This window comes from Dendropsophus ebraccatus, chromosome 7, assembly GCF_027789765.1.
Source record: "Dendropsophus ebraccatus isolate aDenEbr1 chromosome 7, aDenEbr1.pat, whole genome shotgun sequence".
NCBI classification, from domain to species: domain Eukaryota; kingdom Metazoa; phylum Chordata; class Amphibia; order Anura; family Hylidae; genus Dendropsophus; species Dendropsophus ebraccatus.
The window spans coordinates 145,635,001-145,650,149 of NC_091460.1; the positions used below are offsets into that span (position 1 = coordinate 145,635,001).

General features: G+C 42.0%; 1 protein-coding gene across 1 annotated transcript in view; it reads left to right on the top strand.

Moving 5' to 3' along the window:
- ARHGAP10 (Rho GTPase activating protein 10) overlaps nt 1–15,149 on the top strand; it is a 160,839-nt gene that overhangs the window by 98,111 nt on the left and 47,579 nt on the right. The window contains exon 19 of the mRNA XM_069978665.1: nt 9,247–9,382. Coding sequence (XP_069834766.1) covers nt 9,247–9,382 — 136 coding nt within the window. The remainder of the gene's footprint in view (nt 1–9,246; nt 9,383–15,149) is intronic.

Below are 15,149 nucleotides of genomic sequence, written 5' to 3' on the forward strand. Positions count from 1 at the left end.
TCCTATTCCACCAGTGTGTAACCAATTCTTTAATCTTGCGGACATGGAGAGAAAGGAGGGGCTGCACCTCACACCTATGGCTGACACTAATGCCTCTCGGCTACATTTAAAAACCAACGCCAGGATGTTGGTATATAATTTGAGCAAACCATATTGCCTTATGTACCGCGTGCAGGTCTCCTGGTTCACATAAGTCCCTACACTAACTCACCACCGTGTCAAGCGACCGCCAAACCCACAAAGCGCGCACATGCAGGTAAGGGAGGCCATGGAATGGCCCTGCAACCCCAACGTCACAGGACCAAACCCCAGACGCCCCACAAACCCAGCGCTCGCCAGCGGCAGAGAAAGTGGCCGCCAAGCAACACAAGTGTGAACAAGGTCTTACTACTCACCATTGCTCCTGCAGGTAGAATGGGAAGAACAGGAGAAAGGGGAGAAAAGTCCATGTCCGTATTTTACTTTTCTCCCTTTCTGAGTGGCTAGCACTCCTCCTGGTGAACACCTGTGAACACATGGTAAGTACCTCCCATTCTACCTCCGGTGCAGTGGTGTGCAGTAAGACCTTGTTCACACTTGTGTTTTTTGGTGTCCACTTTCTCCGCTGGTGGCGCCCGCTGGGTATGGTCCTGTGACCTTGGGGTTGCAGGGACATTCCATGACCTCCCTTCCCTGCTTGTGCGCGCTTTGCGGGGTTATTGGTAGCTGACTGACACAGTGTTGATTTAGTGTAAGGACTCATGTGAACCAGGAGACCGGCACATGGTACATGAGGCAATATGGTTTGATCAAATTATATACCAACATCCTCGCGTTGGTTTTTAAATGTAGCCGAGAGGCGTTAGTGTCAACCATAGGTGTGATGTGCAGCATTAGTGTCAGCCATAGGTGTGATGTGCAGCATTAGTGTCAGCCATAGATGTGATGTGCAGCATTAGTGTCAGCCATAGGTGTGATGTGCAGCAGCTCCTTTCTCCATGTCCCAATTCTTTAATCTTTGTTTCAGTGCTCACATTTATCGCATCTGCTGCAATGCTGGGTATAGTTGTGCCTCTCTGGCTCCAGGGTCGCTGGGGCAATCCGTGTGCCGTCCGGCCGCAGCCACGGATTAGCTAAAAGGGATGTCAGTGACCTGGGAGCCGGAGAAGCAGGGGGGGAGCAGGTAATGTATTAGCTGGTGAGCCCTGTAATAGCCCAGAAGCTGATGAGTTAAGTCATTGTAACATAGTAAACAAAGTTGAAAGAAGACAAGAGTCCATCAGGTTCAACCTAGGGAAATCCTAAGGCAAAAACCCCTATGAGGCAGATGACAATTGCCCCATCACAGGGAGAAAACTCATTCCTGACTCCAATGGCGATCAGAATAATCTCTGGATCAACGTATCACCGGAAATCTAATGCCTATAACTTGTAACATATGGGCATTAGATTTCCGGTGATACGTTGATCCAGGGATTATTCTGATCGCCATTGTCAGCAGTGGCTACAATGAAAATCTGCTGCGGAGCCATAGCGCATAACTGTACCCAGCACTGCAGATGATTTTGCTGTAAAAACCGCAGCATGAAATACGTTGTGATGCGGTACGTGTAAAACTAACCTAATAGTATATGTAGAACCTACTTACAGCACTAAGTCATTGTATGTAGTATTCTGTATGTGGTGGGTATGTCGCATACAGTGGCTGTGGCGTTGCATCTAGGAGCTTCTGGCCAGTGATATTAGTGATTCCTGCTGTGACTTTGAGCTCACACGTCCTGCTGTAGATAGGAGTAGACCAGCTAACGCACGATACAAATCTGCTCACATCCGTTCTTAAATTCAATTAATTAAGCATACTGCCATTAATCTGTGTTACATTGTATTCGACATGCTTCATTATTGTTTACTGTCATTTTTTACTTTTATGACTGTCGTAACATCGGCTTTATACCAAAGTCTCCATTGCTGTCTGTGACTTGCCAGAGGTGTACAGCGCACTACAAATTAAAAGTCAAGTGAGGTGACAGTGGGACACGAGGGAGGGCCAGGAAAACCATTCCCATTGGTAGAAGGAAAATATTTCATTACTGGCAACGGCCCAAGGCTACGAGACTAGACAAGAGACGTATTGTTACAAGGAAAGTATGGAGAGCCATACCTAAACTATTCACAAGTCACAGAGAAGTCTCTGCTTTTATTAATACGTCTATTTTTATATCATTGCACATTCTTAAAGGGTTTTTCTGATTTTACTTAATAGACAAATGGAATAAAATCATAGAATACATGACATTTTCCTCCTACAGTCAGCCCTGGTACCTGCCGACTTCCATCAATGGCCCCCCCCCCCCAAAAAAAAATAAATTAATTAACTAAATAACTGCCAAAGAGGAGAGACAAATGTGCAACACCCCCCCCCCCCCCCTCAAAAAAAAAAAAAAAAAAAGAATAACTAAAACACGGTCCCCTAGTGCGTAAGCGTAACTTGCATAGGAAGAGTCCAGTTGCATCCGGGGCTAGTTTTCCAAAGTTTTATTGGTGCCCAAGTCTAAATGAATACGACGTTTCGACCCCTACAAGTGCTTGTCAAAGACCCCAGCAGTATTTATGTGGACTTGGACACCACTAATACTTTAGAAAACTAGCCCTGGATGCTGCCAGGACAATGCGTCATGCAGGGAAGCAGACAGAGGGACTGGGCGGCTGCTGGGTCAGAGTTGAACTGTCGTTTATTTTTTATTTTTATTAAATCGGAGAAACCCTTTAATTCCGTCCTGTACTGCGTTATGTTTGCACTGTGGGATTTATAATCTGCAGCATGCATAGTCTGCGTGGTGAAGCCGCAGATGAGCCCAGATGGATGGCTTCATAGTGAATCTTTCCTGCAGTTTGCGTATTCTCACATGTAGTGCAAGTTGCTCTGACACGTTCAGAATGTTATTCGGCCGAGGATTTGCTTCTCATCTCCGGAACAATCCTGTAAGCTGATTTATGACCGAATCAAATCAAAGTTGATCATAACTCTATAACATCTATGATGTCCCCTGACCGGCCCGACCCGCGTGCAAAATGGCTTTTATTCTAGATGTCATTTACCGCCTATAGCGTGCCATAAGGGGGTTATCAGAGCGCTCCCACATAGATTCCTATAATATTTCATAGAATTATACACAAAAGCTCTGGGTGACAATAAGAATATTCAATGATTCTCATCATAGTTTCTGTCACAGAAACTAACTAAACCAATTGGAAACCCACTAGTACATAGTATACCCACCAAACAACTATGGGTCTAAATTTCCAAAAAAATATCCTTTATTGTATAATCATAAAATTGTTGCAATATAATAATCTTCAATATTATCATCTGTCATCAATATCATCATCTATAATCAATATTCTCATCATATATCATCATCTAATCAATATCAATATCATCAACCTCTATCATCATCTATCATCAACCTCTATCATCAATATCATCAACCTCTATCATCAATATCATCATCATCTATCATTAATGTCATCATCATCTATCATTAATGTCATCATCTATCTTGATGATGTGACAATTTTTATAATTATATAATAAAGGGTATTTTTATGGTTATTTATAGACATAGTTGTTTTGTTGTTATAAGATATTTTATAGAAGTATTAGGTTCCTGATTAGTCTACGTCCTATATACTGTATTCATTTGATTTCCACATTGCTGTATAACTACTTTATCTACTTGAAAGTAAGATGACTGGATGTAAAACAACGTCCTTCCTTCCTTTCTCTGTATTTATTGCTGTAGTTTTAGCTTGTTCTGGCTGCCCACAGCTCATACAGTATATGTCACACATAAGAGGGCAGTGTGGCTCCACCAGGAACTGAGCGACTTCCTAGCAGAAGAGAAGACATTTTAGCAAAGAAAATAAGAGCTTAGCCGGCAAATTCTTTGAACTGAAGTGATAAATATTTTGAATGTATGGTATCCTAGCAGTGCGACACAACAGGATATGCACGCTTACCTCTGAAGGTTTATGGTGCACAAACAGTAATAATTTGCATTTACATAACATGCTATCTCCTAGATATATGAGGGTTTTACTTCATGCACTATTGAGTCTTAAACCTTCCTTTTCAAGTATTTGACTTCATTTCTGTGTTCTGTATCTGCAGTGTATTTCAGTCCTATTGGCTCTAAGCATGGCAGAGAAATCTCTGTACGTGGCCAAAGCTTCATTCTCTGGGTTTGAGAGTCACTTTTGGCTAAATTTAGGGCAAACTAGATGAATCGATTCTCCTGCTGCCGCATTGGGCAAAGTAGTTACGGATCTCTCTGATTAAAAAAAAAAAAAAAAAAAGTAGTAGTATGACATTTAGGTTTGGCAGTGCCATAGAATTCAGTCTTTCTAAGGTCGGAGTCACATGTGACTGGCTACTAGGTATAACCGTCACGGTTCAGATCGCCCCCTCCCACAATGCTGGGATTTTACCCAAAGACCCAAAACCTTAGGGTTATCTTCACACAACACCACCATGGGGGCAGACACCCCTTCAGGTACTGCACTATAGGGATAAGAAAAAGAGGCCTCAAACCATATACCATTTTCTGGCATGTTCTATACACAAGAACTTTAATGTCCCCAGTATTGGGATTCTAGAAACCCGTCAGTTATATATAGTTACCATATCAGACGTCTGCTTATTTAGCTTCCTTCATTTTGCTGTTATTCTGTTAATCAGAATTAAATGTGTTACCGTGATCTGTTTCAATGTTTTTATTGAAGTTTTCAAATTTTACGGATGGATGGAACACAAGTAGCATTGGAAAAGTCATGAGAAGTTCCACTTTAGCTTGCACATGGATTATGAGTGCAGAAATGTCCTGCTGGAAAGACTTGCCCAGGGCTACTAGCATGCTCTTCATATGACCCATTGTAATGGGGCCCTCATGGACAGGCAGATAGAGCCTCCTCCGGGCGTTTCAAGAAATTAATAGGCCAGTGCTCCCTCCTGACCTGCAGTGGCTGAAGAAAGCCTCTAGCGCTCTTAGCTGGGCTCGTGACCTGGGATTCTTCATGTTCCGCAATGTCCCCCTGTGAGATGACTAGAGGGTTCTCCATCGTCACTGTGCTGCGATGGGGAGCGGAAACCGGGGCAACCCTCTGGGGCTCCCTTATGAGGTATCCAGGGCTGAAGAGGAACAGTGCTGGGGCAAGAGACTATCATCAGCTACATCTGTGTTAGTGGAAGGCTGGGAGGTCGGCGTGGGAGAACATCAGGAGTCCTCTTCCTTGGCACCATCTTGGAAGGAGGGCCTTACCTTGGGTATAGTAGAATCTGATTGGGTTGCTAGATTTGCTCGGTCATTTTTTTCCTGCTGGACATGTCGGGGAAGGAATCGGCCGTCAGAAGTGGCAAATTAGGTTGAGTATGCAGGGGAAAGTCGCTATTTCTGCGTGCTGAACATTGTAAAGTATTTTTGTTAAAGGAATTATCCAGTGCTACAAAAACATGGCCACTTTCTTTCAGAGACAACACAAATCTTCTCTCCAGTTCAGGTGCGGTTTGCAATTAAGCTTTGTTCACTTCAATGGAACTGAGTACCAAAACCCAACCCAAACTGGAGATAAGAGTGGGGCTGTCTCTGGAAGAAAGTAGCCATGTTTTTTTTAGCGCTGGATAACCCCTTTAAATAAAATTTGTATTTTTAAAAAAGAAAGCGGATGGATGCAACCTTATAGTGTGGCCTGTGACTTTTAGATGATGTCATGGTTGGGGATCTACAGTAGGTCAACACCTTGCCCCTAATTGTTTATAAGTCATGTACAATAAATGTGTACCCCCCCCCTTCCAATACTTTTCTACCTCAGCTGAGATTGTTATTTAAGGTAAAAAAAAAAATATAGCAATATAAGTAAAGAAGGTATTTTAATGATTTTCTAGGGCCACAATATGAAAGCAAACTCATTACTTCCAACAAGAAAGTCTTTGTGCATGGACAGATCATGAAAGAAAACACTGTTTTCCCATTTACTGTCTTTCATACAAAACAGAATAAAAATCAAGGTCACTGTCTGTGTGTGCTCCGAATGAATGAATATATAACCGTTTATTATTCGCGTAGGTATGCAATCATTAGTAGAGTATTAAGAGATCAAAAGTGCTCCCCCTCCTCCCGGAATACATTGGTGCCTGATGAACGGCTCACTCCACGTACATGATAACCTTCCTAGCAATATAAACACAATGGTAAATATGTGATCCCTCCATAGTAGAGATTTGTTTGGTTATAAATGCGACGGTTTCATAGGGTGGAGGAATAGTCGGTGGAGTTAGGGCCTGTGCACGTGGCTGAAAACCTCTCTAATGTGCAGCGTTCTCTGAGCTGCAGTCTGCATGGGGCGCCTGCCCTGAAGCTCCAAATGACTGGAACCACATAGAAGGCACATGACCTGTATGTAGAATGGTGGGAGGGTCCTTCTTACAATCGCGTTAATCTGTCGTGGGGGGGTGACACATGTTCTTGCTATCTACTAGTTTAGACTTCCTTTTATTTTGTATTCTTTTGAAGAAGAGAGAAAAGAGAGAGATGATCCTTAGTGATATGCTTTACAGCAAGACTCTCTTTTCACTTTTTGTACATGGCTATGGGAGCGGCCATATTGCCTGGGCTGTTCTTAACAGCATTTAGTGACATGCTTTACAGCAAAACTCATGGACATAGAAAACAATATACAGACTCTTTCCCCTTGAGATGAATGTGAGACATTACTGAGCGCGCTCTGTGACCTGTGAAGAGGTCATTCCACAGGGAGCTGCTATTGTCTCCTCTATCTACTGGTGTCACATGATGCTGCAATACTGTACAGATCACTTTACTGCAGCCTCCTCTTATCACCACAGACACAACAGGAAGTCTCAGCTTAGTTTTAGCCCCATTGGTGAGAATGAAAACTGCAAGATATCAGGATTATTATATAATATAGATAGAAAATGGAAAATTAGAAAAAATGTCACCAAAAATTCTTAACAAATTTGTTTACCATAAAAATAATATTTATACAATAAGTCATTTTTTGATGAGACTGTCCCCTTTAAGGAGCTGGTAATTTATAAGCTGCAGCAGCTATCAAGTCTGGCTGTCAAGTTCATCGGCAAACAGTTGGGTTTGCTGGAGGAAGTTGCCACTTGCTACGTAGTTTTTGGGAAATTGGGTATTGTATAACAGTCAGGATAGACGGCTTAAGTCAGCATCTCTCCTCTCTGAGTTTTTCCTCATAGCTGATGAAGACACTTTATATATTACAGATTTAGAGCATTTTCATAATGTAATACTTAAAGTGTAACTTTAAATTTTTTTTGCAGAAATCAATTAATAGTACAAGCGTTTTTAAGAAACTTTGTAATAGGTTTTATTAAGCAAAAAAAAAACTGTAGTCAAAAATCTGTTTTGCATTACAGAGAAGCAAAGTAAACATAGGTTTGGGGAGTCCATTATAACCTATGGAGCGGGGAGGGGATGAGTGAGCAGGGAGAGCAGAGGAGCTGCTGTGCAGTTTGGAGACTGTCTAGGCACATAAAACACTGGATTCACAGATCAGAAAGGTCAGTGCTTATCTGGGAGCTTGGTGAGAGAAGATTGCAGGATGATGTGCTGTGCAGGGCTGCCTTTTCTCCTCTCTGTTCTCACTCATCCCCCTCGGCATCTCCCCTCTCCATAGACCAAAATGGACACCGAAATCCTGCTTCTTCTGAAGTGAGGGGGGGGGGGGGAGGAAAACAGCTTTTCGAGTACAGAAGGAGACTCTTTTGCTTAATAAAACCTATAAGAGAGTTTCTTAAAATCTCTTGAACTATTGATACTTGTTGTAATTTCTGAAAAGTGACATTTAAATGACAGTCACACTTTAACCCCTTTAAGCCCCTCATGAATTTTCTATGCAGCTATAAGGATATTACAGTATTAAATTCTCTAGTGTGATAAAGCTGCACACCCTCTGTGATGCTTTGTGGTTGATATTAGAGACGTGTTTTTGTAGAAGTAAGAAGTAACTTGTTTCCTCCCGGTGAAGTACTTCCTCCGCTCTCCAGAGACCACAGACATCAGATGTCACCAGGTCTCATAGAGCCGTGTGGTATATCACTCTATCTCTTTAGATGTGGCTGCCAAGAAATTATTTACGGCATATATGTTTTATTACTATGTAGTATTGAACTTAACAGTTTTTCATATCTCGAAACCACGGTTGAAGTTTTTTACTCTGAATTTTACCATTCAGTTTGTGCCCTTTAGGAAATTAGTGTGGGGAAATAAATGAAAATGAATATATATATATATATATATATATATATATATATATATATATATATCTATATATATATAAATGTGTGTGTTATCAGTAGACATTTGATATTTTAGAACATCACCAGTAAGTAGAACATTACCAGGCTACTAATACTTTGTAAAATCAGCGCACCACCCAATAAGTACAATAAAATTGGTTATAATATTAAAGTAAGAATAGGTAATAGTTTGCTACAAAGAAAAATCAATAGTCCAGGCGATTTTAAGAAACGTTGTGATTGGGTTTATTAGCCAAAAAATGCATTTTTATCATGAAGAAGCAGTTTGAAGCTCTTCTCCCTGTCTTCATGGTTCTCTATGGAGAGGGGAGGAGTGGAGGGAGATGAGGCCCCAAAACAGGACAACAAGAGTTAATTTACAGTTACATCACCAGGCTATCTCCTCTGAAGTCAGCACTGACCTCTCTGACCTCTGAATACCGGCTTTCACACAGCTCCCACTGTGTAATCCTTGGTTCTCTGCTCTCTGACGGGATGGATACCTGTACAGATGTTTAGGTAGTGCCCACCCACCATTGTTGTTTACAGTATTGATCATTGCAAACAGTTAAATGACTGGCGTGACTGTTGGCCACTACCAGTGGCTGCCAGCTGTAGATAGTAGCAGACACCTGCTGGGTATGGTGCAGGTTGGTTCCCAAGACCATGTCATTCTCCATAGTCCGTCCCATGATGTAATGGTACGTCATAAGTCAGGAAGAGGTTAATTTCTGGTGGAATATGTGAGTTATGGCTCAGTGCAGACTTGTAAGAAAGGATTTTACAGCGTTTGTCAGGAAATAGATGCTAGGTCTTCCAGGTATGTGCAATATACTCATGGCTGCAGCCAGGCTGTACACCTGCATATAGCATTACATTGTAGTGACACATTAGCAGTTTTTATGTCTTTGTATTCTTGGTTTTAGATTTTCTCGAGCCCTCCTGATGAGTCTGTGAGTGAGCCGACTTCTCTCTCTCCTCGTGCCCCACCTAGACAGTCACGGAGACAGCGGAGCAAGAGGCCGATTGCTGTGTACAACCTCTGTCTGGAACTAGATAATGGTAAGATGATCTGAACCACCTTCACCTAACCCTCTCTTATCGGTATATGTATGCACCAGTATGTCATATATAGCTGGAATTATTCAGCTCCTTCAAATGTCTTTTGTTAAAAGTGACCACTGTATTGATATTCAGCTCTTTATTTCACAATTAAGAAAATACAAGTGGTTAATTTGCATTACAACATTAAAGGGGTATTCCACTCAAGCATAACTTTTGATATGTCGCTGCCCATGGTGAGACTAACAATTCCTTCCATACTTGCTATTATCTATTCAGTCTCCTTCCCCCAGTTCTCAGCTGCTGTTTTCTGCTGAACACACAAAAATCTGTGGGTGAGCTTTCTCCTTCTGTTCCCCCCCCTCCTCCCCCTCCCATCTGAGACAGTTGATGTAAACAAGTCCCTGGCAGGCTGTATCTGCAACATTGTAGCTTCATTGTAATGACAGGAGGGTTATTCTGAGGTCAAGTCGCTAATGAACTCACTGTGATTAACCCTTCCAGCATTACAAAAAAGCTACAATGTTGCAGATACAGCCTAACAATGACTTGTTTACATCAGCTGTCTCAGAAGGAAGGGGAGACAGAGAGAAAAGCTCACACACAGATTTTTGTGTTTTCAACAGAAAGCAGCAGCTAAGAACTGGGGGAAGGAGACTGAATAGATAATAACAAGTATGGAAGGAATAGTTAGTCTCAACATGGGCAGCAACATATCAAAAGTTATGTGTGAATACCCCTTTAATATAGATATATATTTTTAATAAAAACCATATCTATCCAGCTTTCTTAATTTTAAGTGATATAAATAGACTTAATGGCTATATTTTGGCTATATCTAACATATTAGTATGTACTAGATCTGTCTTTAGCTACAGTATTATTATATGTATCACTCAAAAAGACCCATGGGCATACTTCTTACAAAAAGTGCTATTTATTCATGCTCAATACAAACACAATAAGTAAAAAATTGGCAGAAATACTTAGTGTCACTGTCATATTTTTATTTTTTTTTGCAGAAATCAATAGTCCAGGTGATTTTAAGAAACTTTGTAGTTGAGTTTATTAGGCAAATATCCATTATCTGCATTCAGAAAGCCTTTCCCCAATAGATTTCTTCGTGCCTTGAGCTGCGGGTCCACAAGTGGGTGATGTTCATCCTGAATCCAGTTCCTAACTATAAGTTGGACGTTGTGGGATACAGAACCCTATTTAGTATGTGGCAGAGAGAGATTAATTAAGGTCCGATCTTCTCAGCACATACACTGCAGTCTTCATTGACTTTTTGTCACGGTTAGGCCAAGTTCAATACCTCAGTGGACAACCTAATTACATCTAGTAAATCACTAACACTGTCAGAGCCCGACCGGAAAACAATCATCAATTACGTTGGGGCTGATCACTTATACAGAGTAAAATGTAACCTTTAATATACACCTTGCTTAAGAGTTCCCAAAAATAGCAAAAATAGCCTCCCAAAAAAGGCTGAAATGGTCGCCGGGATTGAAAACCTCATCTCTCCGTTAGTCGGCGTGATGGTGAAAAACAGATTTAGGAAAGAAAAAAACCAGGGCTGGGTGACTTGTCTGCAGTTGTCCGTCCACCGCCTGTTGTCAGGGAGTTTTGCCTCTAGTAATGGCTCCAGCTAAGCCGTCTGCATCTCTGAGCCTGATATAGAGCTGACACAATCTCTTTAATATAATAGATTATAATAAAAAATTAGAGTTGGGTGAATTCACAGTACAAGATTAGGGAATCGCTTCGGCAATCGGCTTATCAGCCGGCTGCATCTCAAGTTTGGGCTGCTCCTTGCCGCTCCACCCTCCGGGTGCCTGGGAAAGTTCAATCTAGTACTGGGAAACTTCCCCCAGGACTGGATCCAGCTTTTCCAGGCACCCAGGTTGGAGCGGCACAGACTTCAAAGTAAGCAGGCTGATAAGCTGATTGCCGAGCTAATGAAGCGATTCCCTTAATTTGTATTGTGAATTTGCTCATCTCTAGTAATAGTTTATAGTTATAGTTGAGTGAACTTCTAGCGTGCGGCATTGGATTAGTGGTGGCTGCGGAAGTTGCATAAAGCCATAAGGCTGGCTGGAAAATGTGAATAAAGCCTATGGCCTTAGGGCTGCATCCATCTTCAGCAGCCACCGCTAATCCAGTGCTGCACGCTTGAAGTTCACATAACTCTGTTAATAATCTAATACTTAAAGGAGAAGTCCGGCCTTTTTGAAAGATCAGGACTTAGATAACAAGTATGAACTTACCTTTCCCGGTGCCTGCTGTGAGCGACGGGACTGGTCTGGAGACCCCCACCAGGCTCCAGAATCTCCTCTGCTGCCAGTGCCACAACCCAGTGACAACCCGCTCAGCCAGTCAGTGACTGGGGCGGGGCTCTGCTGCAGTCACTGATTGGCTGAGCGGTCTGTTCATTACCTGAAGCCCTTTAGATTGTGACTTGGATCAGTGATTTTCTGTTTTGAAGCTTTAAGAGGAATATAACAGCAGGTGGCAATAAGGTTTTATGGTCTCATCTCTCTTTGGTGTTATTTTTTGTTATAAGAGTTTAAGAGACATTATTAAAAGTAAAATTTTAAACCGATAGGTAAATACGGGCATTTTGGGGGGATCTTTGCCCCTTGTTGTAAAATACCTAAAGGTTTGCTTCCTAAATGGACAAGGATCTAAAAAGACCAATGTGTGACCATGGCCTTAGGGTCCTATTACACAGGCCGATGGGGGCCCGATCATGACTGTAAACGAGCGCCGATCTGCTAGATCGGTGCTCGTCTACTGGGCCTATTACATGTCCTGATAATCGTTTAACAGGGGCTGCATGGACATCGTTACCGATGTCCTTGCAGCCCTTGCTTAAGCAGTATACATTACCTATCCAGGCTGCAGGGCTCGTCTTACGGTCTGCATCTTCCTGGGTGCCGAGCGCTTCAGATCGGCCTGTCTGAGCTCTGAAGCTGCAGTGTTGGACCCGGGAAGATGCAGACCGCAAGCGGACCCTGGAGCAGAGATGGGTAATGTGTACTGTGGACGATTATAGGTCCAAACTAAATCAACGATCAGCCAATGATCGTTGTCACATCGGCTGATCGTTTTTTACATGACATCGTTTTTACATTACACGAATCGATAATCGGCCGGATGGGGCCAATTCAGCCGATTATTGCTCTGTGTAATAGGGCCCTTACACTGTACATGTAATGTGTTATTTACCACTGTGCCAATAGTTACTCCTACTACATGAACATTATTAATGGAAATGTTACCTCTTATAATAAGAATAGAACCTTATTTCGTCTCGGCGTTCGCTTCATGTTTCCTTTATAGGAGGGCATTAAATTAATGCATAGTGTAAAGCAAAGAAATGCATTTTTAAAACCCAGTGCTGTAGGCATAATATTTGCTGGTTCACTGCTGGCGTCTCAGTTGATCCATGCCCACCCCCCCCCATTCGGAGGAGACGTCTACAGAGTTTAGTAAAGTCAGCAAACTTTATGCCTATAGCGTTTTCTTCTGTGACTGCAGCTTCTTAAAAATTAACTTGCCTCTTTCCTGTAAATATAGCATTGAGCTCTTTTGTTCCTTTTATGCATATTACTTCTGAAGGCTCATGTGATAACTTGGTGTAATTCTAGACGGATTGAATAGTATAGGCATGTGTAATATACATATATACTGTACACAGGGGAGAGCAGGGAAAAAAAGCATCATTTGGCTATTGAGAACCTAAATTAAATTCTGCTCCATTTTATTAATTTGTTTATCATCGCTGCTGGGAAAGAATACAATAAAGAACAGAATATAAACCATTATACAAGTACATTAAAATTCAGACCAAGTATCACATAGACTGGCGACATGAATACTACAATCTGGGTAAACGGAATGGATATTCTAGTTTTATCTTAAAGTGTCCCTATCGTTATTACTTTCAAAATCTAAATCCGCAGTAGATGTGATATAAAGCGAGTTTGCAATATACATCCTTTTTTTTTTTTTTTTTGCTATCATGCTGTAAAACAAAGCTGAACTTACCAGAAATCCAGGTCCAGTGTCCTGAAGGCAGCGATATAGCAGCTATACTTACTGTATCCAGGTCCAGTCTCCTAAAGGCAGCTATATAACAGCTGTACTTACTGTATCCAGGTCCAGTCTCCTGAAGGCAGCTATACTTACTGTATCCAGGTCCAGTCTCCTGAAGGCAGCTATATAACAGCTATACTTACTGTATCCAGGTCCAGTCTCCTGAAGGCAGCTATATAACAGCTATACTTACTGTATCCAGGTCCAGTCTCCTGAAGGCAGCTATATAACAGCTATACTTACTGTATCCAGGTCCTGTCTCCTGAAGGCAGCTATATAACAGCTATACTTACTGTATCCAGGTCCAGTCCCCTGAAGGCTGCTATATAACAGCTATACTTACTGTATCCAGGTCCAGTCTCCTAAAGGCTGCTATATAACAGTTATACTTACTGTATCCAGGTCCAGTCTCCTGAAGGCTGCTATATATCAGCTATACTTACTGTATCCAGGTCCAGTCTCCTGAAGGCTGCTATATATCAGCTATACTTACTGTATCCAGGTCCAGTCTCCTGAAGGCAACTTTATAACAGCTATACTTACTGTATCCATGTCCAGTCTCCTGAAGGCAGCTTTATAACAGCTATACTTACTGTATCCAGGTCCAGTCTCCTGAAGGCAGCTTTAAAACAGCTATACTTACTGTATCCAGGTCCAGTCTCCTGAAGGCAACTTTATAACATCTATACTTACTGTATCCAGGTCCAGTCTCCTGAAGGCAGCTTTATAACAGCTATACTTACTGTATCCAGGTCCAGTCTCCTGAAGGCAGCTTTATAACAGCTATACTTACTGTATCCAGGTCCAGTCTCCTGAAGGCAGCTTTAAAACATCTATACTTACTGTATCCAGGTCCAGTCTCCTGAAGGCAGCTGTACTTACTGTATCCAGGTCCAGTCTCCTGAAGGCAGCTGTACTTACTGTATCCAGGTTCATTCTCCTGAAGGCAGCTATATAACAGCTATACTTACTGTATCCAGGTCCAGTCTCCTGAAGGCAGCTATATAACAGCTATACTTACTGTATCCAGGTCCTGTCTCCTGAAGGCAGCTATATAACAGCTATACTTACTGTATCCAGGTCCAGTCCCCTGAAGGCTGCTATATAACAGCTATACTTACTGTATCCAGGTCCAGTCTCCTAAAGGCTGCTATATAACAGTTATACTTACTGTATCCAGGTCCAGTCTCCTGAAGGCTGCTATATATCAGCTATACTTACTGTATCCAGGTCCAGTCTCCTGAAGGCAACTTTATAACATCTATACTTACTGTATCCAGGTCCAGTCTCCTGAAGGCAGCTATATAACAGCTATACTTACTTTATCCAGGTCCAGTCTCCTGAAGGCAGCTATATAACAGCTATACTTACTGTATCCAGGTTTAGTCTCCTGAAGGCAGCTATATAACAGCTATACTTACTGTATCCAGGTCCAGTCTCCTGAAGGCTGCTATATAACAGCTATACTTACTGTATCCAGGTCCAGTCTCCTGAAGGCAGCTGTACTTACTGTATCCAGGTCCAGTCTCCTGAAGGCAGCTGTACTTACTGTATCCAGGTTCAGTCTCCTGAAGGCAGCTATATAACAGCTATACTTACAGTATATAGGTCCCTAAATTTACTGTATCCCCTCCCTAAATTTGCGGAATTGTATTTTTTATCCCAATTT